Below are 27,560 nucleotides of genomic sequence, written 5' to 3'. Positions count from 1 at the left end.
TTTTTTTTCCCCTCCTCTCTCCCTCTCTGTGGGTAACACAATAGTCAATCACAGGGGAATAGATTACGAGGGTTTGATCTCCTCAGCTTCAGAGCAGGAGCATGACACTGGAAGTGGGGGAGAGGTCGGGAGTGCAGCGTGTGCGTGACTCCGCCGTGTGTTCAACGATGCCCAATAATGTGTCTTCTCACCAGGCCGTTTTTTCCTCCTAAAATCCAGAGCCCCGTTTAGGTTTGTCACTTCACGTACTCGTCAACATGAGTTAGAGCTAATAGTCAAACTCGCTTGTAATTTACCTCTGCCTCCAGGCCGATGCGCATTCCTCTACTGTACATGAAACCCATAATGACGACAGTTGCCTTCATAAATTAGCTTAGCTCCGAGTACAAATGTCAACTTTTTGAGGCAAAAGCGTATTATTGGGGATGTAAGTGGAGGTATTTGCAAGGGTGTGGACAAGAAGATGCAGCTAGCGGGCGGTTATCCTGTCACCAGTGTGTTTAAGAGCTTGGGGGTGGCGGGACCCGAGGGGGTTACTAGGTCAGCACAGAGGTTAAAAAGGCCTAAAGACCCCTAGGAGACAGCTGACATATTTAGAATAGACAGATGCAGAGGAAAACAAGCAAGCTGCACATTGATGAGACAGAAACTAACAAAACAACCACACTGACTGGACACCGCTCCTACACGTATGGACATTATTCTTCAGATTCACAGGCTGAAAAACTGCCGCCAACCAACTGGGCTGTTCAGTCCTCTGGATACTGTGAGGTGGCTGAGTCCACCGAAGATGATAGCGGCAGCTTTAAACACCTTCGCCTCAACGCTGCGAGGCCAGCCACTGCTCTCCTGCTAATGATGACTGATGACACACATTTGATTCAGCTGTCTGATGTGTTGTGTCAGGGGGCTCCTTAGTAGAAGATTTGGGCAGAGCGAGGGGAGAGCGGGTGGGCGGGGAGAGGCAGACTCATTTGTCTTTAGTGTCAGCGCTAATGCAAAAAAAAAATTAAAAAAGTGTGGGGCTTGTCGATAGCACCGGGAGGTTAAGTTCGCTCCGTGCTTAGGAGAAATGGCTGATGAGAGCAGGCAAAGTCATCAAGGGAACGCAGTGGGATGTTACTAGAGTTTAATGAAGGACATGTTTAGCTTCCTCGGGTATGATTTGTGCTTTTCTCTTCTCTGTGTGTGTGTGTGTATGTGTGTGTGTGCGCGCATTGTCTATGCCTCCACAGACACCAATTTCCTGCATGGATCCCTGACCTTTCAATGTAGCCTGAGGGGAGCCATTTGATCATCTCACACTCACACTCACACACACACACACACACACACACACACTATTTCCTGTGATATGGCTGCCCACCAGCCAGTGGACTGATTTTGTTGAGACAATGTTGATCCTCCCCTTCAGTATCAATCTAAAAAAAGTGATCTCTTGCATAGAATAAACTTAAAAGTAAAAAAATATTTTTAGTTGACCAAATTATTGGTCGGCTCGCTGACAGAAGCAGCAGCCTGCTCAGATATATTGGCAGACCTAAAAACATCACGGGCTTATTGATTTTGTCACGGTTGCCATTTATCACTACATTTTTATGGGCTGCAAATGATGTTTCATTTTCTCCATCTATGTGACCTCAAGATTATCACTACAGTTCTGTGCAGAGCAGCAATGCAACGCTTCAAATATGACCCTGATATATAGGTAGGTATGTACAGTTGGATTTTATTGTCTACAACTTTGTTTGTTTTTTTTAAAGAGCCAGAGCAGATCATTGTTTATAGGGAACACCTGAATGCAACACTCTGTGTCCTTGTGCCTCCACCCCCTGCAAGTGCATGCGTGTGTGAAAAATAGTAGTGTGAACAGACAATATGTATGTTTCCACGCTTGCTGCCTATGCGCTCACTAGTAAGCACGCCTGCTAAAAACAATGAGTGGAAGCAACCTGAGCTGAGCCCTCAGGTGAGCTCGGTGTTAAAGCTCCCACTTCTCCCCCCTGGCCTCTTCCCCTCTGGGGTCCAGTTAACCCCGGCTGGCCTCTGTCGACTGCTCTGTCTCTCTGCCTCGTGACCGGGGCCTCATAATGACCCACGGGGTGACTGGATGCCGTTTACTGCAACCCGGTCCCACTGCAAGTAGGAAGGCACGCCTCTCACAGTTAACTCTGTCCATTAAGCTAAGTGGGGCCCATCAATTATTCAACAGTTTCCACTGTATAATTCAAGGGGTGAGGGGACTGTCATGAATAGCGACACACACAGGTGAGGATAGAGCACAGTACTTTCTGTACAAGGTTCACTGTAATAATACACATCTGTGAGGCAATGTGATTAGTGTGATGAGAGGGAAGTTGGGATGGAACAACAATAGTAATGTCACTGAGTAATGAATAAGTAAAGAGCTGGCTGTAAAAAAAAACAAAAGGACGAACACAAAACTGAAGCAGTGATGGAGAGTGGCAGAGAGTGAGCTGGCGTAGGGATGATAGCAGGACAAACTGATAAATAGAGAGACTGTCATGGCGGAGACGTTGAGAAAGTAACGTTAGTGAGTGGATCAAGTGTTACGGGAGCAAACGGAGGGAGAAAGTGAGAAACGTGTGAAATAGAGAACGATGCAGACAGGAAGCACGGAGAGAGAAAGCTGCGGTGTTTATTTTGGTGCTGTAATATGTCTTGATTTATAAATCACGCTGAATTGAATCGACACACTGATCTTTAAAAAGACAACAGAGAGAAGAGAGAAAATTAGGGCAGAGCATCAAAAGTGAGAGAAGGCAGCTCCACAGTGCTATACCCCCCCCCCCCCCCCCCCCCTTTGCTGTGTAGGCGTAGGTCCTGGGGGAGCCACCGATGTTAATACAGTTATTAAGCCTCTCCACTGAAGACTGCTCCACCTCCTCAACCCTCAGCATCAAGGAGCTCTCTCTGCCTGCCAGGCAGCGGGCAGGCTCTCTCGCTTCCACAATGAGATCAAACAGTCCCAAGTAGGTCAGCTCAGGGAAAGCCAGTGATGGAGCTTCCCGCTGAGCAGTGAGGGCAGGTGGGGTTGGGTATGTCAAGCCCAAGGAGTGTCCCAGCAGGCTTTAGGGAATGGTGGTGGTGGTGTTGGGGGCGTGGGGGGTGATAGGCTTCAACCTTGCTGTGATTCCTCCTTCCCTTCCTGCCTCTTTAAAGTCAGCTGACCAAGATTCCCATGCATCTCTTCCTGGTGTTGGGGATTACAGCCCTGAAAGGCATTTACCAACATATGTGCAAGAGCAGATTTCCTCTCTGGGTAGCGTCACGCTGTACGTAGCTATGGAGGCTGATTAGAGGGGAGCAGTGTGGGGAAGACCGCTGGAGGTTAGACTTTCACTTGCAGCCAGGGAAACCCTCTCTCAGTGCAGGAGGGGGCCTAACTGGTCACCACTGTGACAGAGGGACATGTGTGTCTAATCGCAGCATTACATCCAATACATAATTCACACCCGCCAAGGAAGACTAGTGTTGCCTCTCTTGCCTTTAGCCAGAAGGAGCAAATTTGGGCAGCCATGCAGACTGCACGCAAGGTACCGGCTAAAAAGCAGTGGCTAGCTCTGCGTAAGCCGCCATCCATCTGCCCGGCACTGTTTAACATCTCTATAGCTGAAAAGTCTCAATTTCGAGCGAGCAACAGACTGATAAGTCTAGACAAGGCAACCAGGCAGCACACATTAAGGTTATTAAAAAAAAAAAAACAGGTGAAAACTGAGCTCATACATGGAGCTTTTGTCTCATCATGACACTCGATACAAAATAAAGAAAGGAAAGGAGTGAAGAAAGGATAAAGAGATGGGAAAGATAAAGAAAAGTGCTGTAATGTGCTAAATAGGACGGGGATATAGGTCATTCAGTACCACATTCAATTTGCCATCGCTGGCCTGTTGGCAGCCACTGGATGCAGGCCAAGCCTCCATCAGTCATACTAGAACACTAATAATATCAGTCACTCAGCCAAGCAAGCCTTTCCCTCTCTGTCTCTGTCTGTTGTCTCCTCTCACATATTTCTTCCTTCTTTTCCTCCCCATTCATTCTCTACTGCTTTTTTGTTCAAAGGAGAAAAGGGCAAAAATCCAGGGGCCAAAAATGACATTAAACCCCTAAAAGGCTCCACAGAGATTATTGCTTGAAAATGCCAGCTCTCCTGGAGCCCCCCTCCCTTACCCTCCCAGTGCCTGAGATCCCTCTCTCTCTCTCTCTCCCTTTCTCTCTCCCCCGTTCCCTCCCTCTCATTTTCTTTCAGCTGAGAGGTGCTGACAGCCCAGACACAATAATCCAGCTCTATTGTGGAACCGCCACAGTGGCAGCAGTGCTGTGCAAAGGTTTCCCACGTATGGCGCAAGGGCAAAGCAGGGTGTCACGTTGTGGCAGTGGCAGAGAACAGCACCACCACAAGCCAAAAAAAAAAAAAAAAAAAAAAAAAGGGGGCTGGTCAGTTACTACAGGGCACCTCGCTGTGCCACTTGACAACTCTGGTTCAAAGTGACGCCACCTTTTCCCCATTAGTCAGCTCTCCGGCTGGAGCGGAGGAGGAGGAAGCCTCGCTGTAAGGGGGGCTCCTGTACGTCTGATGTCATCTGTGCGACGCACAGCGGAGACTTCCTGCTTTGATCACGTTGCTGTCATTTGGAGCGCCAAACAATGTGCACGTGCACAAGCGGCGGCGCATCAAGACGATAACGTGACGACTGTCAGACCGCTCCCTGGTATCCTTGAGCAGAACTAGTGAACAAACACCTCTCTTCATACTCTCCTTCCTACCCTGCCTTCGTCTTCTTAGCCGACTATAAAAAGCTTTCCTCGGGTTACCGTTAAAAATCCCGTGGAATAACAGAATGTGCCCTCTCAACTCTAAGCGCTGCAGGGCTGCATATTTCCCTATCAGCCCTTCTCCAATCTGAAGGGACGGACGGGCCAGCAGGGCTTCTGAAAACAGACGAGTAGGAATGAGGAATAGACAAGAGCTGAGGGCTTTATATCCGTCTTCCCCAGTGCATTGTCTCTGGATATGAAAGGTTCAAAAACAAACATCAGCAGGCCACCAACCTAACCCTACTGGGGCTGCTGTCCTAGCCAAGAGGGCTGTGACACATTTATTTTTCACTGAACAATGAGTGCTCCTCCTCATGGCCACTTAATTATTGTGATATCAACCGAGCGCCTATCTCTCCCTCAGCCGAGGTACTTCACTAACAATGGCCCAGATAAGACTCTACAGGTTGCAGCGGAGGTTACACAATACGTCTCTCTGAAACGAAGGGGCTGCTTGATATCAGAATACCCCCCTTTTAACACACAGTGGCTCTATTCATGACAAACAGGATCCAGTTGTTTCAGTCTCCTCTCATTCACCTCTCTTAACTTACACGTGTTCGGAGCTGCTCAGCTTCAGGGCATCTCTCAGTTCACACAATGCTAATATCGCAAACAGGGTTACAGGGAACAAGTGGCCTGTAACCTGAGCCTGTCTGCCTCCTTCAGTCTGACATGTTGTCCTATCCATCACCATCCAGCACTACGCTCGTCCTTCCCACCTCTGCTGCGCTGTTGGCAGTCTATTTCATCCCGGTCCCAGGTGGGCCTTTAAGAGTCAAATGTCAGAGGCCGGGCTCTAGCCAGACATTTAATGAGTATGAAATGATTCAGAGGGGCTGTGGGAAAGAGACGAAAGTGGCGTCCAGACACAACCGAGCTCCGAGTCGCCAAGTGGGACCCGACAGAGCCAGTCTGAGTGGGGCTGGGCTGATCAAAGAGGAGAAGACACGCAATATGGATATCTTAAGTTACTTTAGAAAGAGGCTTCCATAAATCAAGACTAACAAAAAGAGCTTGTCTTCCACCAAAGCTTGCCCTGTTTACACCCTTGGGGGCCCGTCAAAGACACCAACACCGGGTACTATGAAAGTCAGGCAAATTAGGACTCCAGTTTTGACCACAATGAGATCATCCGAAACAGTGAGACCTCTCTTCTATCTTAGGAGCTAGCTTATTAAAAGCACAGTTGCAGCCGAGGGGACTTTGTTTTTGCATGCTCAAACAAATAAGGTAAATCCGAGTGATTCAGGGCTCCCACTCCGTCCGCGCATAAAACACAAACATGAGTTGTGGCAGAGCGGTCTCTCTCGCTCCTTAGTTAACAACGCTGACTGAGACGGCAGCAACACGGTGCTATTTTCTGCCCAGACGGCAGGAGAACTGCCAGGCTCTTGTATTTTTAGCATACTAACCTCTACCCTATTTTCTCGGTTGTCCCACTCTCTAAATAGGAGGGCATTCCATTGTGGTGCAGGTGTATATGTGTGTGTGTGTGTGTGTGAGAGAGAGAGAACTACTTGAGGTGTACACAGTTGTCATCCATGTGATGTTAACACAGTTCCCCAGAGGGAGACTGAGGACGAGTGTGTTGGTGGAGGCTGCAGCTCTGTGCTTTGGCCTGGAGCTAGTGGCCTGAGAGACAGAGTGTGGCTGACTGCACAGGAGAGGCAGAGGCAGAGGCAGAGGCAGAGGCAGAGGCAGAGGCAGAGTTCCCCTGCAACTGATGAAACAAGGCAACATTCCATGTAATCACTCTATATATAGCAGATGCTGGCAAAAGGGGGGGTTGGAGGGCAGGAAATCTTATAAAATATGAGGAAAAATTAGGGCAGGCAAGCATTAAAGATTAATCGTGACACTGACTGCCCGGCTCAGGCTTGCCATGTGGAGAATGCCACCACGGAGATGGGAAACAGAGAGGGAGATAGAGATAAAGTGGGGGAGAGAAAGGAGACACTTTGGGAATGAAAATGGCTCGCAGATGAATTCTGGGGTGATGAATGTCCCTGGTTCAATACCCAGATGAATTTATGTGTGTTCCATTATGAGAGGGTGGGGATGAAACATGGAGATAGGGCGGAGAGATGGGAAAAGGGGGGGGGGGGGCCTCTCTCAATGTGCTGGTGAGCTAGCCATGCAGAGCCCATTGCGAACAAGCCATCTGTAGAGATAAGTAAAGAAGTGATTACAACAGGCCCTGCTCAATTTCTGACAGTTGATGCTTGACTGCCCCCGTAGAGCTGAATTGATTTAAATGAAGAAGCTATGAATATTTTAGATGGTAGAACCCCACTTTAACCTGAACTGTTTCGATCTCCCTCCCATTCCTGTGTGTGTGTGTGTGTGTGTGTGTGTGTGTGTGTGTGTGTGTACGTAACAGTACAGACACAGGGGAGAATGTAATTATTGATAGTGAGATTACAGCCCCATTGTGACAATGTCTGCAATCAGCTGCCTTCTTTAAGCCCTGATGAATCAATGACACTGCCTGGATCTTTTCTGTCTGCCCTGCTTTGTTCATCAAAGTGGGCTTTGCAGTGTACACCAACCCTTGTTTGGGGATTTAGCGTCAAACCAAACTGGTGTACAGTACTCTCGGACTGATGCCTCTGGCTAATTCTCTCTATAAACAAGCTGGGGCCCATCGGTGGGTCTGAGCGTGTGTTCATGTGTGCACAAAAAAAAAAAACTAAAAAAACTGGCCAGACAAAAATATGCCGAATTTCTGACATACCCAATATGCCACCCTTAGGAGAAAATAAAAGTTGCCAGTCAACTGTAGCATTGTTTGTGCATGTCCAAAAGGCAGTTGCTCTGCCAGTGTTCAAGGTGACAGACCACACCCACTTATTACGCCTAAAGAAAAAAAAAAAAAAAGACGATACAACGATCACTATCAAACAAAAACATGCCTCTTTGTTGCTCCTGGTAACCTTGTGGCACGGCGAACATTCACTTCTGAGGGCATCTCTATTTAGTAAACGATGAATCACATTAAAAAGGGCAGCAACTGCTCCGACGGTTGGTGGCAAGGTGCCGCACTGGGAGCGAGTGATGGCAGGTTGTGAAATGCTGCCCTGCGGCCTTTCCCAGGTGAGCGACGGCAGCAGTGCTGAACTCCCTTCACCCCGGTGCCATTACAAACATACCTTGATGACAAAATGTGTTATTGATGTTCACCTGAAGGTGAAAGCAGACGTGTTTCTGTGGACACACTGATCTCTCTCTCTCTCTCTCTCTCTCTCTCACACACACACACACACACACACACACACACGCACACACGCACACACGCACACACGCGCGCTGTGGCGTTCCAGGCATTCAGGCTACTAAATCACTGTCGCCAATGGCTGAAAGGGGTTAGGCAGACGTGGTACAATACGAAACCTGCTTGATGCTCTGCTTCCCTGGAAGAACAGGGGACCTTGCCTTGACGCTCAATCCATCCTGCCAGTTCCACCAAGTCGGGATCAACAAAACCCCAGGAGGAACGAGCCGTTCTCTCATCAGTCTGTCCATAAAAACACTGAGGTGCATGGATGTTAAAGAGCATGCAGAAAATATTATAAAGCTCAAGGACTTGGCATTAACATAAAGGACAAACACCGCACTGTATTTAGACCTGGGATTTGCATTACTGCTTTATGTCAAGCTGTAATTTTACTTAAGTTATAAGCAGCTTTGCCAAGAAATCCTGACTAGATTGATTAAGAAAATAAATTTGGTACTCCATGTTCTGCCTCAATGGATGACCCTTTTCCCAGCTGTTTACAACAGCAGCCCCCCTTCAATGTCAGAAACTGACAGTACTCCAGCCAATTCTGTTCCAGGACAGGACGGGCCTCTCTCTGTTTATTCTCTGCTGTCCGTGTTTTTCCCAATCCTCAGCGCACACTTGCCAAATAAAATCTGCATATATAAATAAAGAGGGGAGAGAAGTGATAGTCTCAGTTGTTTCGCAAGGCCAGCACCAATCTGCTGGCCTGCACAGAGTCCCAACACATCACCCACAGTTCTCCGTGTTGCTGCCTAACAGCACAAGCAATTAGGGATGCTCTCGCTGTGCTGTCTGATGCTGCAGTCTCTCAAAAAGGCAAAAGAGAAACCACTTCAACAGCAAAGTGAAAACTTTGCATTTTTTCCCTCACTTTCTTTTCAAAAATATTCACTCATTGCCCAAAACTGCTCCTGCTCTTACAGTCCGGTGCAGCAAAAAACAATAAAAACACCATCTGTTTTTTTTTCTTGGGCCTCGTCTCCTGCTAGGGCAAAAGGACTTAAATACCATGAGTCAGATTAAGCTGCCAGTCACTTGCCCCTCAGACACACAGTGTTCGTGTCCAATAGCCCACTTGGCAGGCGCTGCCTTCTGAAGACAAACTAGCTAAAGCTCGTCCTTCTCTATGCCTGGTCTGCTCTCTATGGAAATCCCTGCTGACCGCTTTCTTTCGGACTGTGGACAGCCTGGGAAAAAAAACAAAAGAGCGAGGAGCCTGTGGGCTAGTGAGCATTTGAGCCCACCACGCAATCCCTCCGTCCTTCATGCCCCCCCATTTTTTTTAGTGTGTGACAGTCATGTGAGAAAGGCCATGCACATTCTTTCATGCATGAGCCCGCAATTGCTGTAAGGATTCTGACAGGCACTCTGTGAAAATTTTAAATGCATTTAATCTGCAAGGCCAGGGCCTTTCACCATAAAGATTCAACACTGCTGCTCTGAATGTGACCAGATTAGAAGCGGCTTGCTGTCACAGCCTGTGACTGTGCGAACCTGCCTCAAATCACAGCATCTTTTAGGAATAAAATGATATAATAACATCAGGGATGACGCATCCATATGATCTGGACGTGTGCCCAGCCACTTAATGGGTCCGGGAGGTTGTTTTAGGCCAGATTCACTTCAGCAAAGATGTCATTGAGTGCACTCTTAGGGCCAGAGAGCTCGTCTGTAAAGCCCGTAATGAATAGTTAGATCCAATGTGGAGAGGTTGAAAAAACAAGAGGACCAAAAAGGAAAAAGCAGGGGGGGGGGGGTAAAAAAAAATCCTAAACTCCCCCAGCAGTCTGTTTCTAAACCCACGTGCAGAGGATAACATACCATGAGACTACTGTCTGTGAAGTTAGTACTCTAAAAAGGAAAAGCCAGAAACAGATAAAGCCAGCAGATGTTTTTGGGATTGCCTCGTGCTTCTGAGCCTGGCTGGTTTGGATTCTTGCTTGAGAACACGAGGTGAAAAAAAAAAAAAAAAATCTTGCTCTGTTTTGTCTGTTGTGTTTTCTACCCCTATGATCCAATAAGCCTCCGAGCCACGTGATGACACTAACGGATGTTGTGCTTCTCTACTCTACAACCCCTACCACCCCCCACCACTCCCTGGTTATGCACTAAATTTTTTATTACTCAGAAGCAGTAAGGCAAAGAGCAGATATGCCACCACCGTCCACTCACCAACCCAACTCCCCCTGCAACTCCTCTGCTGAGCAAAACAATGTGGTGTCGAGTAAGGGATCAGAGGTCTTTTCCTGGGCCTAACCCCCCATACTCCCCCCCTGACCCCCACCAGTCTCCTTCGGACTAGCTCACATGGTTTGAATCAATGTTGCCACTAGAGCTGTTCAGTGGGCCAGTTTGAGAAATACTATCAAGCTCGCTGGGTATCAGCTGTGGAATAAAAGAGTATGTGACTTGTCCTTAGAGTCAGGAGGAATTTCAAATCTCATCAGACTTATAAAAACAAGCAGTGAAGAAGCGAGAGAGAGAGAGGTAGAGGGACTACAGTGCAAACAAAACCAATTTGAGTGCTTTTGTTGTTGCTGCCAAACATCAGAAATTCCTGTTTAAATTTCCCTTTGTCGTGTGTTTCTATAGTCTTGAGACGAGGAGGAAATTGGCCCTTAAGAGCCTGTGGAGATTCCTGCCTTTTACGCTCCTTCAGCTGTGAAAGACAACAGAGCTATCTCTTTTAAAAAGGCCTGCTCGAGCTTTGTGCAGTGCAGCTCCTTTGAGGTAAAGAATGGGAAGGGCCTCGCTGATACTTTGTTGTTGCAATAAAACTCTCTCTCATTGCAGCAGATACAGTATCGGTGAACTGAAATCTCCCCTGGAGGGCAAAAACTCCACACCAAAAAAAAATTATAAAACTTTTTTTTTTTTTAAATCACATGTACAAACTAAATCACTTATCCACACTAAGTCTCACTGAGATTTTAAAACCACCACCAGACACTGACATGCTATTTTTAGATATGACGGAAAGCCTGTCATCCTCACTCCTTGGCACATGAGCCAACAAATAAATTTCCTGGGTGTGTTTAATGGATAAATATCAATTGCCATATTCTAATGTGCAGCCTTTGAAATAACTAAAAATGTGAAGATATTAAGATAAATATGTGAGTTAAAGATTACACCGTGTGGAGTTTATTCTTGGAGTACACTGTGTTCTAATTATTTCCCCAGCTTTACTAAATACAAATCACTGGTTATATATGCACAAGTAATTAGTTCAAGGTCTGATTAAATAACATTGCACAGGCAGGACCGACCAGTTCGGGCCGTGCTGCTCTGGAAACTGTGGCCTGTGGGCGCAGCTATCCAGATTACCAGAGGAACCGAGGGATAACACTGGCAGGAAAGTTTGATCTGATTAACGTTGGCATGGCTCGCAAAACCTTGTTTGTATTTAGTGCATATTTCAGGAAGGCAAAAGCTTTAGATAACGTGGCCTGGATCAGAGCGCCGCAGTCTCACTGAGGTTTCTCCGGGAAAGAAAAAAAAAAAGCCCAACCTGGGCGCATACTGAGGCGGAGGAGATGGATCCGAAAGTGGGTCAAGTATATATTATGCAGTTATTGAGCTCGGCGATGGTGGTAACATGCAACGCTGTTTGGCACATATTATGGGGTTTAAATAATTGAAATAAAACAGGCTTGTGACACAGAAATAAAGGCCTTATAATAAGGATTTCAGTCGCAACTATCGAACGATTCAAAATAAAAATAAACTCATCATATAGGCTATAAATAAAACACACACACACACACACACACAAGCGTGGGCATAGCGGTTTTAACGTTAACACCATTTAGTGAAATGAAGTTGTGCGGGCAGGAAAAGGCACCTACAGTGATTGGAGCCGTTCCAGTGCTGGTTCCTGATGGACGTGCTGTAGGGATGGGGCGCCCCGGGCACCAGTCCTTTCTCCGGGATCAAGCATCCTCTGCTCTGGTTGTAGTAATCCATCATTAAAAACGGGTTCGGGCTGGGATTCAGTCCCACAACGTCCACACTCTCATACATCATACGAAACAGGACGATAGCAGGGGATTATTGTCAAAAAAAACCAACTAGACTACTACTTGTCGTGCCGTGTGCTTTTGAGCTCTCCGCCAGCAGAGGTAGAAACTGAGGGGGCCAAACGGGGAGGGGGGGGACTGCATTAAAATCGAGGGAAAAGTGATAAATCCAAACACAGCGGGCACATTTGAACATTTGGCATCTTCTTATAGCGCTGTGTTGATCAAAGACCAAATCGAGGAGTCAGTCTGTGTGTGTGTGTGTGAGAAGGAGCCTAATCGGCTGCGCTCAATCTGAAAACACAATTCAGGAGAACAGTCTGCATGGTGTCCAACGCAGGGACACGGCACAGAAAGATAAATCGAAAACGGCCCGGATAACTTCAGCAGAATCTATCGGTGCTGTCGGCCTTGCTCAGGCAGAGAGCAACATCTGAGGCTGTATCCACGCCACAAAGAGAAAACAAGCCGGATAAAATCCCACAAAAGAGAGCACAAATCTCCAAAGTCCGTGTCCACAACACAGAAAAAAATAATAATCGGTGGGAAGAAGGCGCAAATATCAGAGAGGAAATTCCGTCTGGTTGCAGTTCGTCCTTCGGGTTACGGTCGGTTGTCCCGTTTGCGCCCGCCGTGGGTGGACTCCTGTCAGCACCGTGAATGAACCGGTCTCCCTCCGTGCGCTACAGCTACCGGCGGCTTCCCTCGGTCGCAGCCTGCCCTCTAACATCCAGGTCCGCACGAAACGCGCAGCGCCGCCTTGTTTGTTTTCGGGGAGACGAGGCTAAATCATTCCCACACCAAACCGTGCGGATATCATGTTCTGCAGAAATGTGACAAGGCACAGCAGCTGAGGACTTTGGCTCCACCTCCACTCGGCTCTTTTTTCTCTTTTCTTTTTTTTTTTTTTCTCTGCCTTCCCTCGATCTCCTTTCATGCGTGGCTCCTCCTACGTTTAACCCCTTCAGGGACGTCACCATGGATCTCCCTCTCTCTCTCTAAACACGGGCCGTGCATGGGACTGTGAGGAGGGGGCCCACCGCCCTCCCCTCAAATTTAGGTGCGGGGGGGGGGCTTTAAATAGAAACGTATTAGAGGACACGATTAAGTTATATAAGCTCAGTAATGAGTCTTTCATATCTTTACATGGAGTTCACGGACATAATGAGTGCTGCACCAGACTGTATCTCTCACTCTTTTTCCTGGAAGCTCCCGTCTATGTTCTCACTCTTTATTTGGGCTCCTCCTTCCAACTAATTTGACCCTCTCCCCCATGCTCTCATCAGTCCCTACCCCTCCATTTCTTTCTCCCCCAGCCTCTGTCTCCCTAATTTGCCTAATGCTATGCGGCTGAACTTTTCCTGAACCCAGGGAAGTAGGCAGCCTCACCTCCTGGTGACCCACTGGCTGACTCGGATTCGCCTCTCTGGCTCGCTCTCATCCCACATTATTCAAGGTTTCCCACCTTGTACACTCAGTGTAACACCATTACACTTCCTCGAGTGCTGCCCAGAGAGGCGCCTCGGTTCACCCAGCATACATAAAAGTAACAAAAGCAAAGTCACCCAGTCATGGTAACTGACACTTAACTTTTCTCACAGTGTAGCTGCAGCTGGGATAAAGTCCAGGAAGTTGTTCTGCTTCAGAGTTGCATCACCTCTCTAATAAAAGGTTACTCCACCTTTACTCTGCAACATTCCATGCAACATTGTTGCAACTTGTTAGAGGAACATGTAGCTGTGTAATGCAAGATGTTTATCTATGCCAAAGGTATCACAGCACAACTATCAAAGTATGACTATTTCCTTTTCAAAGTTAGCTGATGGTAATATCAATGCTGAGTCACAGCCCCTGAAACACATCCAAACTTTTAACAAACCAGTCTCATGTTGTAGCCATGACACCGTCACCTGTGATTGTGATGTGATGTGAAGCAGCTACAGCTGCTGCCTCAAGTTGCCTGCCCATGCTCAGTGGTGGAGATTAAGGCCGAGCACCCACTACAAGTCATTTTGTTGGAGAACATATCACATGATAGGATTATTTTTGACCTAAACAATGTCAAGAGTGAAAATTTGGCTCTTAAAATAGACCACACATGAAAATATGAAGCATGTTTAATAATGACTGGGACGTCCCGGACAAGGTCAAGAGGAGGAGAGGGCAGTTTCTGAGCTGCAGATTCTGACAACTCGTCTATGACAGAAGAATTACCTGTCCCATCCAGTTGTCTAGTGGACATGCAGTTGTGGTATCTGAGTGTGGTATCTGGACTTTTCAAATATATCTGCATTAATGTGGACAATGTAGCCAAAAACCTGTGTGACTTGTGTTGTAATCTACACCACTGCCTGAACAATACCTCTCCTCCCCCACCTTCCCTGTACCTGAGCCACAGGCCACAGCTGGGTCTGACTAACACAGTTTTTGAGAGGGATTATCTGCATGGAGCCTGGCGGGGGGGGGCTCGGCCTGCTCCGCCCCCACTGACTGTGACACTTATTTAATGCAGACCCCCGCGTGTTTACCCTGCCTGATAAGAGCCCAGTGTGCAGGCCTGGGCCGCAGCGACCCCTTGCCCACGCTGATAGCACAGCCACACATTCCTTGACAGGATTAGCCCTATGAGTAATGGCTGTCAGAAAATGCTAATTTTCCAGGCTCTGTTTTCTTCTCCAAGGGGACGGCATTCATCCTCGGGTAATACCCTGTGATTGCATAAAACAAGCTAGGAGATAACAGATTGTTGATCATTGCTTATTACAGAGGGGGAGGGAGGGATACAAGATTAGACCTGAGGAAAGGTCCTTTTGCCACAGCTTTCTCACATTTATTTTTTAAACAAAAAATGTCACTTTGTCTTGCTTAATAAAACTGAATATATCAAGACAACCAAGATTAAATAAATGTGGTATTTTTATTTACACAGGAGGAGAGAGAAAGGAGAACAGAGGGGTAGACAGTTTGGGAATTGGGTGCACTACATCACACCAATGGAAAAATGAGCACTGGTTTAATGCCAGGTGGAGGCCAGTCTGTACGTGCACACACATAATATGAATATGAAGTGCTAAGACACACACTCGACAATTGGTGCCATGAATATAGGGGAAGTGAGAGCGATCAGCGGCCGCGATTGTGTCTTCATGACTTCGCAAAGACTAAGTAGAGAGGGAGTCACGAGAGCTTCAGCCCGCATTAACACACGGGTCCAGGTAGCTGCTCTTGTTCCAGTATCAATAAGCACCACAGTCCTGCGAACATGGAAAAGTACTCTGGCACAAAGCAAAGCCAGAAAGAATGAGATTGTGTCTTGATCCCCTAATTTGTCACCAAGAGGCAAGTCTCAGTTTCATGGCATGAGCTTCAAAGTGTTGCTGCATGAAGTCCAAGCAAACCGACGCAGGGGCCTGATTAAAGCACCATTCAGACATGGAGGCCTCGCAGAAATAGATGGTTATGTAAGTGCAAATAATAGAGGGATACCACAAGCAGTAAACATAGCGTCCTTGATTTGGAGCACAGCTAAAACTTAAGAGTCCAGCAGAGCGATGGAGGAGGGAGAGCGGGCGAGTGGGGGAGAATTTAGGAGGGAATTCAAAGAGTTTTATGGGCGAGGGCGGTGAGGAGATTGCTGGCTGGACCTTGAGGGTGTCAAACTATTTTTACTGCCCCACTCTCCGTCTTTCTTAGCCCAATCAGGGGTGTTAGGAAGCAGTAAAAGGTGCTTCCCCTGCCATTCCTCCCCCAAGGAGATGAGCCGACAGGTTAGAACAAACAATAGGTCGTTATGTCATTTGGATTATTGTACGTGATAAAAAGAAGAAGAAGAGTGCCTCCTCTGTAAACGCACAAGCTGGAGTCAACAGTGTCAGAGCAGATCTTGGTTAAGCTAATGAGCGGGAATTCTTGGTGAAAGCTGAGTAGATTCTGGAGACGATCCACCAACATCTGCAGTCAGCTGTCCCTTGACTCTTGTGTTCCTGCACTCTGGAGAGATCTCTTTTTTTCTTCCTGCATGGCTATGAACATTTCCTGCACAGTGTGTTCATTATTGGAGTGGACGGTCAAATCAAAACAGACTGAAATCAAACTGTCCAAAAGTCGTGGAAAAGTCGAGTGGGCTCTGGTTGGCCTGGAGACACTAAACAGGCTCTAAAGGCAAAGGAAAAAACAGATCAGACCTGCCGTATCGCTCAGACAACACTTGGCACGGATAATAGCTATCTCCTGACAAGATAAGGCCAGACATGTTCGAGTTAGAATGGCCCGGGCCTAATTTTAGAGTTCCTGTCTGCCTTAGCGACTACTACACAAACACAGGCGCTCAAGCTACACCTCCCCCCAAGCTCTCCTGCACATGTGCCAGCAGATGGCTAATGCCCAGACGATAAAGAAGCTGGAAACCTCGGCAAAGCTTTCTATCTTTCTTAAATCTTCCCAGCGACCTAATAAAGCAGCACAGCAGGGAAAGACAGAGAAGATAAATTCAGAGGGGAAGTACTTTAAGGAGTTGAAATGTGTCCTAATTTGAGAGACAGCAAGGGGCGATAAGATAGTGATTGCATCTGTCCAGGTCTCTGTCACGCTGTGGGGCAAAACATGCTGTCTGCATGTTAGCAGCATTATCCCATGACTGCGATGATCAGCTCCATAATCCCACCACCTGACCCCCACTCCCACCACTGGCATTGTCCCAGCAGCCAACTTCCTTATGCCACTCTCTAACCAGGATAATATCAAGGTGCGTGTTTGCTTTCGAGCCCACCTGAAGCGCTACTGACCTGTCTGTTGCCACTCCGTTCCCCTGACTGCCATCACGGTTTCTGTGTCTGTGTGTGTGTATATCTGTCTATGTGTGTGTTTGTTTGCACAGCTGGGTTTGTGCAGCCTGTACAGGCAGCACCAGCCAAACCCAACAGCTGTGCTCCCCGACAGCGAGCCAATGTGTAATGAGGGCCCGACCCTTCGATGTGAGAACAAGCTGCAGTTATCGATGAACACTGCTCCACTTCCAGCTCCTTTCTGTCAATCTGCTGGATATACACACACATACACAAACACACACACACACAGCCTGACCCAAAGTTAAACTGTTCTATAGATCTCTACATCAGTGCTTTGCTATCCTCAGTGTGTGTGCGTGTGTCTTTTCTAAAAAGGCCCTCTTAGTGGCTGCAGGGATCTTTGTGAAAGCTACCCCCCCCCCCCGTCATTATCCCTTTAATGTCCCTCCGACGGCAGATTCCAGCATTTATGGTACAGGCCTATATCTGCCCATAAAGCCTTTTATTGTTTAGCCCAGCTCTATGGTGGCCATAACCTGGTTTTCCCATTTTTTATGGGGACCTTCACTATATCACAGGGGGGAGGACAAAGCTGCCTACCATCGGTGTTTACCAAAGTATGGCCTACTCATAAATCCATCATGGCCGGCGGCATTCTGGAAATACCTCAGCAGAGGGAGAGAAAGGGGGGGGGGGCATAGCTTATTGTATAGCTTGTAATCGTCCACACTCTGCGGCCTTGAGTTAGAGAGCCCATCTCCACAATGATCATTAGGTCTATGTTCCTTTGCATTGAGTCCAACACTCAGCAAATCAAGGGAAAATTGCTATGGATGTTACCCTGGAGGAAGGATATCCCAGTATCAGTCATGCCGCACTGAGAATGGCCCCCATTAGCTGTCAGGAGCAGGGAGATGTTTAGTACATACAGATGGACACGCCACTAATTCTATTAAGAAAGACAAGAGGGACAGAGGATGAACACAGAGTATAGTATGATTGGGGCTGAGGGAAGAGATGATCTCCTCCTGCAGGAAAGCACAGAGGGAGAGAGGGGGAAGCATGGAGCAGAGCAGAGGGGAGCAGGGAGAGGATGGTATACATATCCACTCTGCCAAAACTCACACAGAAATTGGCATCACTGATGCAATTACTACACTCTGTTTATCTGTGTATGATATCATTCATTTCTCCACTTCCTGCATCCATGCTTTTGACCGCAGGCTTACCCTCGTGGCCTTAAGTCAGAGTTCACAAAATCTGGATATGGAGTTAAAAAAAAAAAAGAGAGTGGGAAAAAAAATCATTAAAAAAAAAACGATCTCATCAAAACTGAATTTCAAGCTTTGATTTTTTACTCTTGTTGTTTGATTTGAGCCATTTCATCTCCCTCTAACAGATCTTAGGCACTACTGGGTGTCGAGGCGCTGTGTTTAAAAAGAAGCTCTGTATCACTCACACAAACCCACCCCCCCCCACCTCCCACCACCACAGTATTTTCCTCTCTCCCGCCCTCCCTCTCGCTGCTTTCTCTGTCCAGTTTTTTAAGTGCCGCAGAGGGCCGATTTCCCGTTTTCCATTCAGAAGTGTGATACTCGGGGTGGCCTGGAAGGGATATGAGAGGAGGTGGGGGTTTGGTGGTTCGCTTTAAGTGGATTGCCCTCAGTCTTGTTGTGCCCAGCCCAAAGCATTATAACGCCTCCGTCAGTGACCTCCACTTGAGTGGTGCCCCTAACACCGGCGCTGGGTAGGGCACGCTGATTGTTGTGCTTAGTACAAAGCCTGAATGTTTGCCAAGGAGCGCGCAGAGGTTGGATAACTGCGGGCTGAATGAGCAGTCAACACTCATCGAAACGGTTGTGTATTTGCGTGTGTGTGTGTGATACAGCTCTAATCTCGCCCTCGCTCTTTCATAAAACTGACTGGTCTCTCCTGGGCACATGTGCTTGTTATATCCCGCCTTTTATCTTTCATTTGCGCGTATGTCTGTGTTTGTGCACGTTCCCGCCGAGCGATGTGAAATGTTCCAAAGTGCAGAGCAGGTTCAGATGTTAATGAAACATGTGAAATCCCCTGCTTAGCCTGCAAGTCGGGAGCTGGGGACAACAAAAGCCCTCGGGAGAGCAACAGACTGCCGCGGCTCAGAGCATGACAAATGCCCCTGCCATCGTCATCACTGTGGCCCCTGTTGCCCTGCCTTTTATACAGAGGTGAAGGGGGGGCTGGCGGTGGGGGATCTGCCTCATTCTAACCTGGGGAGGGGAACAGGAGGAGGGTTAATGGAATGGATGACTCTGCCGCATTAAAAGAGAAGGGAGCCGAGTGAGGAGGGTGACGGAGGAGGCGTCATCAGCATTTCAAAAGAATGGGGCGCAGGGAATGTAGATGGAGCAGCTACTCCCTTTTTCTCTGCAGTCTCTCACCCCCCTCTCTGTAACTGCCCCCCCCCCCCCCCACACTCACCACCCCAGGCCTACTATGTGTGTGTCTGTGTGTATATATTTATGTGTATGAAAGAGAGGAGTTAATTGGATGAGAGGCAGCCCTTTTTGCCCACAAGTCCCGGAGGTGCGCACGGGTCAGCTTCATCCGAGAGCCGAGGACAACCCTGACAGTGAAAAATGCCCTATCAGGGCACAGATTCTCCCTGCACTGTGGTTGTTTCTGCAGTCAAACGCTTTACTCAGCCTAGCCACAGGCAGTAGGAAAGAGGTTCGTCCTTTGTCAGACTCAGCCAACAAACCCAGAGAGCTGCTGTGAAAACTGATATCAGTGTCAAACTTTTCGCCCTCGGGCCCTGGCTCGTCCTGCCCTTGATATTTAGGCAGGAAAGCGAAAACAAACACTGCGGAAAATTGGGAAGTACTGAAAACATGACTGACACCACATGGCTTATCATTATGCCAAAATATGCATCTGCGTCTCTGTTGTTACACATATCCTGGAAAACTCAGTGACACTTACTGGAACATTTCACATAATCAGTGAGGTTAGGACATAGGTACCTTTAATCTCTTTTCACCCATTCGGTTTTATAGGGAAAAGGCTGAATTGAAAAATACTTGAAATTATCAACCTTTGCACCTCAGCACTCCATCTGTGACGAAACTTCCAAGAGTTAAAAAAAAGAAGCTGTGGACTGATATAAATAAAGCTTGGCAGTCACTATGGCTACCTAAACCATCTGTGTTGTGAACCCGCAGAGAGAGGAGCGTCTCAATAGGAAGTAAATAGCATAATACAAAAAGTGAAAGGCTCAGAAGGGCAGATCATTAGCTGGCTACATCTTACCATTCTCTGATAAGACAAAGAAGCCTGATAATATTTAACCAGTTTAGATCTATCATCAATCTGGACTCGCCACCCCCTCACATCATCAGTCCTCACCCCCAGCTCTGGCCTATTGTCATTCAAACCCTGGCTCCCTTTCACTCCGTATTCAATATTTTTGAGCCATTGTTCCACCTTACATGCTCCCCCCTGAACTACATTACTTTTCCCACTCAGTGGTGAAAGGAGAGGGGCAACAGCCAGGAAAAAAATACAAAAAAACATAATATGTTATAATGTCAGGGGTAACAAAAACGTCAGCCGGCCGCGGTAAAAGTCTGGGTTCTGCATGCATTCTCAAGCTCACACTGTCACACTTTCTTTCCCTCATACTTATACACACACTCTCCTTTCCTTTTTCACTTTCCACACACACACACACACACACAGTGACCCTGTGGGCTTTCTGGGGCTGTTTGAATGAAAAAGAGAAGTCATTTATCCGACTCATCTTTGCTGCACCTCGCAGCACCTTTTAAAAACACTCTTTATTCCTTGCTAATGCTACAGCTGCACCTTACTGACAGCATGATGGAGAGATCCATCCTGCCCGCCTTTCTTTCCCTCCCTTTATTATTCTCTCTCTCTCTCTGCTGTCTCTGGAGCTTCCTCTGTCTTTCCCTCCTTGTTGCCAACAATCCTTGCAGAAAAGTGAAGGCTAAGCTTCAGTGGTGATGTAAGGAAGTGGAAGCCTGTGTGCATATGTGTTTGTACGTGAGCATCTGTGTGTGTGTGTGTGTGTGTGTGTGTGTGTCGGGGTGTTTTTGGCATGGATCCTTGTGTATCAGCGTTTGCATGTTTAATCGGGAAAAAAAGGTGCTACAGTAAAATGTGTAAAAAGGTGCAGGGGGAGTTCACAGATGCGCTTGCTCATGTGTGGAGGTGAGAACAGGAGTGCCAGGGGCTGCTGGGAAGCCTGGCATGTCAGAGCTTATCAGGAGTTAACAAAATCATCCTCCAGAACCCGTCATTATTCAGTTCGCTATCCTCTCCGGTCTTTCAGCGTTTCCACTTGTCGCCAGTACTGCACAGATGCTGTGTCCCTGCACATAACATATACACCAGTCATCTGTATTATTGTTGCAGCTCTATATCAGAGTCTCTTCTGTTCGATTCTGCTGATAAACAGCATCTTAGCTTTCTTATCTCTCACTGAGATTGTACTTTTACCTTCACCTTGGCTGTAAAACAATTGTTCCATTTACATTTCATGCACCACCAATGTGAACCTCCACATTATACTGCCCCTAAAAGACAAAAATGCCTTCATAATCACCTAAAAAGCCACTTCACGATGTTTTGCAAATGCGTCTTCAAACATTGTTGTGTTTGCAGTGAATAAAAAAGGGATGATGCATATTTCAGTTAGCACACAGCTAAGCGTTGGGCTGTCTAGACTGTGTTTGACCAGAAGTGTGCATGCTCTCAGGTCTGTGTGTTTATCTGAAGTAGTCTCTACGCAACCAAGCGGACACCCACAGTAAAACCTCTAACCTCGTTGGCCAACAGCCCATCTCTTTCTATCTCCCTCTCTTTCTGGGCAGATCATTCATCACTCTCTCCCTCCCTCTTTCCCTGCGCACAATATCCTGGTTGACAACATTAGTCCCACAAATACAGCTGTTATTACAGATAAGGGTCACACTCATGGGAAGTTTGATTCAGAACTCCTCTTATTATGTAGAGTAAGAGAAATAGATAAATGGGCCTATAGAGGAGGAGATGGCGCACCAAAAAAATTAAAAGAATATTAATAAAGGTTTATTGTTTCAAGGTCATAAGAAGGGCAAAAGTTAGTACTGTTGCCGGTTCAATGTTGCAATCTTTTTCTGTGTATCTAAATGTAATGGACGTCTGGTCCCAAAGCTGACGACTGATGCTGCAGCCATCTGGCTATCTGAAGGGCAGATGTGATTCTCAAGGGATGCCAGAGGTTGCTGCTCCAACATTACAGCCATTAAAAGTATTTTAATAGTTGGATGAGTAGAAGAGTTACAGGGGTTTTAATAGTTCTGACATAAAACAATCTGCTGCCGGAGGATTGTGCTGTTGGTCTAATTCAACCAAACATCTGTGAGGGGAGGTGCTGCCCCCCCCATCTCCTCCCAAACACCATCACCCCTCTGCCTCTAACAGCTTTGCTGGATTCCTGTGTGACTGCTCAACTTATCAGGAAAAGAGAGCGGACACAGCTGACCTGTGTTGGTAAAAGAATTTTGAAATAGATTTTGCAACAAGTCCTTGTAACTGCAGCGACTTTGACATAATAGCGGTGACGACCAGAGGCGATATACAGTAAGCGATGTGAAAAAACAAGCAAGGCGTTCACAGTGATGACTAAAGGTTTCTACACTTCCCCCACTTTAATGTAACTTCTCTATGTTGCAAAATGGTTCACATGCGTGTCCCATATTTGCACGCAACTGCTCTGCATGTGTACTTGCGCAGTAAGAGTTGCCAACCGGGTATTGTCAGCGGATCAGCCACAAGGTCCTTCTATACAAAGAGCCTGCTATATTGGCCTTAAGAAGACGCCTCGTTACGCTGCCTCTGCCTGTTCACACTGAACCAAACAAGCCGGCATATTGTTGCCCAGTGTGTGATTTTAGATAACACAATGGTGTATCGAAGGCAACACAACACTGGGAGACAGACTACATGTGCAACATTCCTGCTGTGTCCTCTGTGTCTCCACTCTTTGAATTTCCACCCAAAGTACGTCCACGGCTCTGTCGCTCTGAGAGGCCTGGACCTGCCTGATCAGTGAAGATTAAAGATCCAAACCACAGCCTCACGTGGACAAATAACTGAGACTTGCCAGGACCAAGGGCACTCAGATCCTCTCTGGATCTAATACAGCCTGCTTTACACTCTACTATTATAATAATAGGGGTATGAATTCTATTGTGTGGTAGAATTATGATAATTTGCCCACTACAACAATAAAATCACAAAACAGGGAAGACTGCAATAGGACAAGCTAAAAGACAGTCATGTGTAATAGATCATAATATACTGTATATATAAATGACAACAAGAGAAACAGAGTAGAAAACGTCTTGACTTAAAATGTCAGCAGTGAATTATGGTTACACTCTGCTCCAGTACTATAAGAGAATATATGTGGGTCAATATATATATATATATATATATATATTTATATATATAAAAGAGTGAGGTGTGTGTGTAAGAGTCTTTTTTAATGGAGGGGATCGCAACTGTGACACAAGTGAAGAGACTGTGGGTGAATAATTCATGAATTATAGAAAGCGACAGTTAACAGGAGTGTGCCATAGGAGACTGACATTCATCCGTCCATCCATCCATCTTCTGAACCGCCCTCATCTACGCCATCTTTCTCTCTCTCTTTTTCTCTCTCTCTCTCTCTCTCTCTTTGTCTCTCTCTCTCTCTGCTGTGGAGAGTTCAGATAAAGGATAATGGATCTGCTGACATTCAGCTGTCCCAAAAAAATTCAAATGAAATAACTCTGTTAGTGAGGGGCAGCATGCAGACACACACAAATGGCAGCCAAATGAAGGCACATGCACACACACACACACACACAGCCAGGCATACGTGAGCATTTGTACACAGGTGTGTGCACAGAAACACAAGCTCACACACAAATGCATGGCACACACGTGAATCTCAATCACAAAAAAATGTATACAGCTACACATAAACATACACACATGTGCACACGTATACAGTTTGTGTAGTAAAGTATAACAATATGTGTGCAGTCGATTCACATAGAATTTGTGCATGTGTGAAAACATTGTAGCCGTTCCCTTTGATCAGATGAAACCAGCCAGCTTGTACACAAAACGCTCTCTCCCTCTGTCTGTCTCTCATGCACGCACACACACACACACACACGCACACACACACACACACACACACACACACACACACACACACACACACACACACACACAATGCCCTGCGGACCTGGTGCTGAGGGAGTTGCTAGACTACACCTCAGGGTTCAATGGTCAAACCCAGGCAGTTAGCCAGAGTGCTCCAGGCCGAACTGGAGTGATAATCATAATTTGTGTCAGACAGGCTTCTGCTGAATAACAATGGCCAATAATGCAGTGACACCAATGATGTCCATGTGCAAGTCACACCCACAGTTTAGACCCTGCAGATGCTACCTAATAACAGCCGAATGAGCAGTGTGCATCGACTGTGTGGACTGGAACACACACAGAGTCGGACGCAGATGCACACGGGTTATAAACAGACACAAGGTCAGTTCTACATATCAACATAGACACAAGCAAATTAAAAGGGTGTTACTGTTTTTTAATCATACACATATGTACGTACGATACGGTTGTGATTAGGACCAATTTTTACAACTCTCCTTGGCGGTGTCGTCATGGCAGCGACCACACTTACATGCAGCAAATCCCACCATCAGCAACATGCAGGTGCAAGATCATTCCAGCAAGGAGACAACAATGGACACCATCCCCTCTCTCTGTGGCTCTGTGTGTGTGTGTGGTGTGTGGTGTGTGTGTGTGTGTGCATGCCTGTGTGTGCCAACAACCCAGTCGTCTGGCAAAACAGCTGAGTGAGACACATCATCCAGGGTATTTCTGTTGTCCCAAAGCTGAGCCACACAATATGGCTGACACACACACACGCACGCACATGCAGCAACAATGGCGTGGCAGCCTGTTTCACCCAGTGAAGAATGTGGTCTCTCATATTTGGCTGTTGAAAGTTTAACTGTGAGAGTGCAGAATTCTTTTATTTTATTTTAGTTCTGTTTTTGAGACCTTTGTACAAAACTTTAAAGCTGTTGGTGATGTAGAGTCTTGTGTTTTATGTGTTTTCCATACATTGAGCTCAGTGCGATATTAGCTTTTACTCATTATCTGTAGTTGGTTACAGCTCCGTGATAAGCACCTTTGTTCGCAAAATAAATTGTAGTATGGAGGATAAGCTGGGCCAAGGTCAGGGTCCTGTGTGGTGCCTGAATGCAGTGACACTCCAATCACCTTAATGAGCCTGCTCTGAACTTTGCTCACATTTTGTACAGTCAACAGGAAAGAAAAATCGTTTGAGCTTTCTGAAACTACAGCAACCACAGTCAGGGAAACGGATAGCACAACTAAAGACAACAGGAACGGGAGGATCATTTAAAAAGAAATAAATATCACATATGCAAATCACTGCAGATTGGCTGACATGACAGAGAATGTGTGTAGTTTTTTTCAATAACTGAGTTGTCCACAGACATCACTAGATGCTACAAAGCAGCACATCCTCTAATGGCCTGAGATCAGTCAGAATAGGATGTTTGCAATGTTTTCAGCAATGTTTTCATACAGAAGAAAAACACTTTATTGGAGACCAAAAAAAAAAAAAAAAAACAACTTCTTTTTCTGTAAGAGGCTGCTGTTGGCATGGTAACAAATGTAATTAGAGAACTGGCTGGCTTTTAAAAAAAAACAAAAAAAAAAAAAAAAAAACAACTTGGCAGCAACATCCATTTTCAAGCAAGTAAGCATTTAATTCCAAGAATAGAACAGAAAGGAGATTTGGGGAATAATGGGGCATAATAACAGACCATTTCCATGAACATCAAAGTACGGCTCTTGATGAACCAGTGGTTAAAAATATTAATCTTACTGTGAATTACCACTGATGTGTAATTTGTAATACAGACTGAGCAGTATATCTTCATCAGAGAATGCTACTTGTCATAATATTTGCTGCACATTAAAGGCTTTAACTATAACTATGTGCTCCCGGCCTTGGCCCCCCAGATCATGTCTCATTGCCCGGTCTGTGAGATGTTAGTTTGAGCTCTGAGTTGGATAATTACACACAAATGTACTGACTTAAATGTTCACTGCATCAGACGTTAGAGGACCTCTGATCTTTTTCTGTACTTCTTCCTGCCTCACCATCCTCACATCCTCTCTCTATGTGTCTTGGACAATTCTGCCTGTCTCTTACACAGAATTTCCTCCTCCTTCTCCCTTCCCTTTCCGTGCATATCTTACACCAGATCGATCCCCCCCCCCCTTCCAATTGATCTCTAGCTCCCTCATAGCATCGTCCCTCGGTTCCTCCTCAGCTCCCTGAGGAAATGTACAACTCTATATAATCAACTTAACCACTTTGCCGTCTGCCACTCTGCTGAGCTGCCATGAGGTTTACCGGTCACACGGCTGTAGTCCCTCAGCTTACTGTGCACGGTGCAGCAGGCAGGGGCCCAGGCAGGCAGCGAGAGAGGAGCCAGGAACATTTTGGTGGTTACACTGACTGAGTAGCTCACAAAAGAATCTCTAACACTGTGTCTGTATATGTGTGTGTCTGTGCATAAGAAATTCTGTCTCTCCGAAATATTTTCTTTTTTCCAGCTTCTCAAATGTGAAAATCGTCTGCTTTACCCTGATTTATAGATTTATATTATTTTACTTTTAATACACTTGTGTTTTAGACTGTTGGTGTGCATTGGAAGTGAAAATTATTTTCAGCTGCAACTCTAAAACTACCCCAGTAGAGACAAATATATTGCTTTTCATTGTAGAAATATATATTTTCATGATACAATTATCAACTAAATGAGCAGCTAATAGCATTAGGGATCCCACTGGTAACTTCAAACCATGCTCTGCAAAAAAATAAGAGCACAACTATGCTTTTACAAACGTGACTGTGTGTGTGAGTGTGTGTGTGTGTGTGGGCGTATGTGTGTGATTGAATGAGAGGGCGGGACAAATACAGCAACATCCATTCTCTGCTCTGCTATTCGGGAGAGAGGAAACCGTGGTTATAATCAGGTTTCCTCTCTCTGTTAATGTTGCCAAGCTACAAAATAATGCCTGCACTACAATGCACGCCCTATTTCCTACTCAACGTCACTGGTCACATGCCCGACTTTTGTCTGCCTGGTGGAGGTGCAAATGTGGCATGGTGTGTCTGGATTTGCGGTGCAGTGTCATGTTTCTATCAACGACCCAAAATGTGGCAGACGCCCTCTTTAGAGCGTAAAGGTGCGGCGGCAAGCAGATGAGACAAACCGCCTTAAGACGGAAGGGAGGGATGCTGAGGGAAGGATGGGAGGAGGTGATAAAGGGCAGGAAAGGAAGACGGGTGCCATAGTTATGGGTGATCGTGCCAGCGAGGCACATGCACAGAGCTCTGACTGTAATATAAAAGTGGTGAATGATGGTTCTCCTCTAACTTTTTCCACCTCTTTTATTCTCCCTTCTCTCATATTCACACAGACTGGATCTTTGTCTGCTTCCATAGATTAGTCCTTCACTCTCCTCCCTTTT

The 27,560-nt window shown here is 46.5% G+C and overlaps 1 protein-coding gene across 3 annotated transcripts in view; it reads right to left on the bottom strand.

Moving 5' to 3' along the window:
• raraa (retinoic acid receptor, alpha a) overlaps nucleotides 1-27,560 on the bottom strand; it is a 142,777-nt gene that overhangs the window by 26,297 nt on the left and 88,920 nt on the right. The window contains exon 1 of one of the 3 annotated variants that reach the window (XM_071463665.1): nucleotides 11,971-13,019. The exons of the other annotated variants lie outside the window; for them this stretch is intronic. Coding sequence (XP_071319766.1) covers nucleotides 11,971-12,148 — 178 coding nt within the window. The 5' untranslated portion in view covers nucleotides 12,149-13,019. Of the gene's footprint in view, nucleotides 1-11,970; nucleotides 13,020-27,560 lie in introns of those variants that run through there. 3 annotated transcript variants of the gene reach the window in all.

The sequence above is a fragment of the Trachinotus anak genome, unplaced genomic scaffold (genome assembly GCF_046630095.1).
Source record: "Trachinotus anak isolate AG129_WGS33_773 ecotype Australia unplaced genomic scaffold, CSIRO_AGI_Tana_v1 ptg000025l, whole genome shotgun sequence".
In the NCBI taxonomy this organism is placed as follows: Eukaryota; Metazoa; Chordata; class Actinopteri; order Carangiformes; family Carangidae; genus Trachinotus; species Trachinotus anak.
Note: the sequence above shows the minus strand (reverse complement) of the source record. Positions and strands in the feature narration are given on the sequence as shown.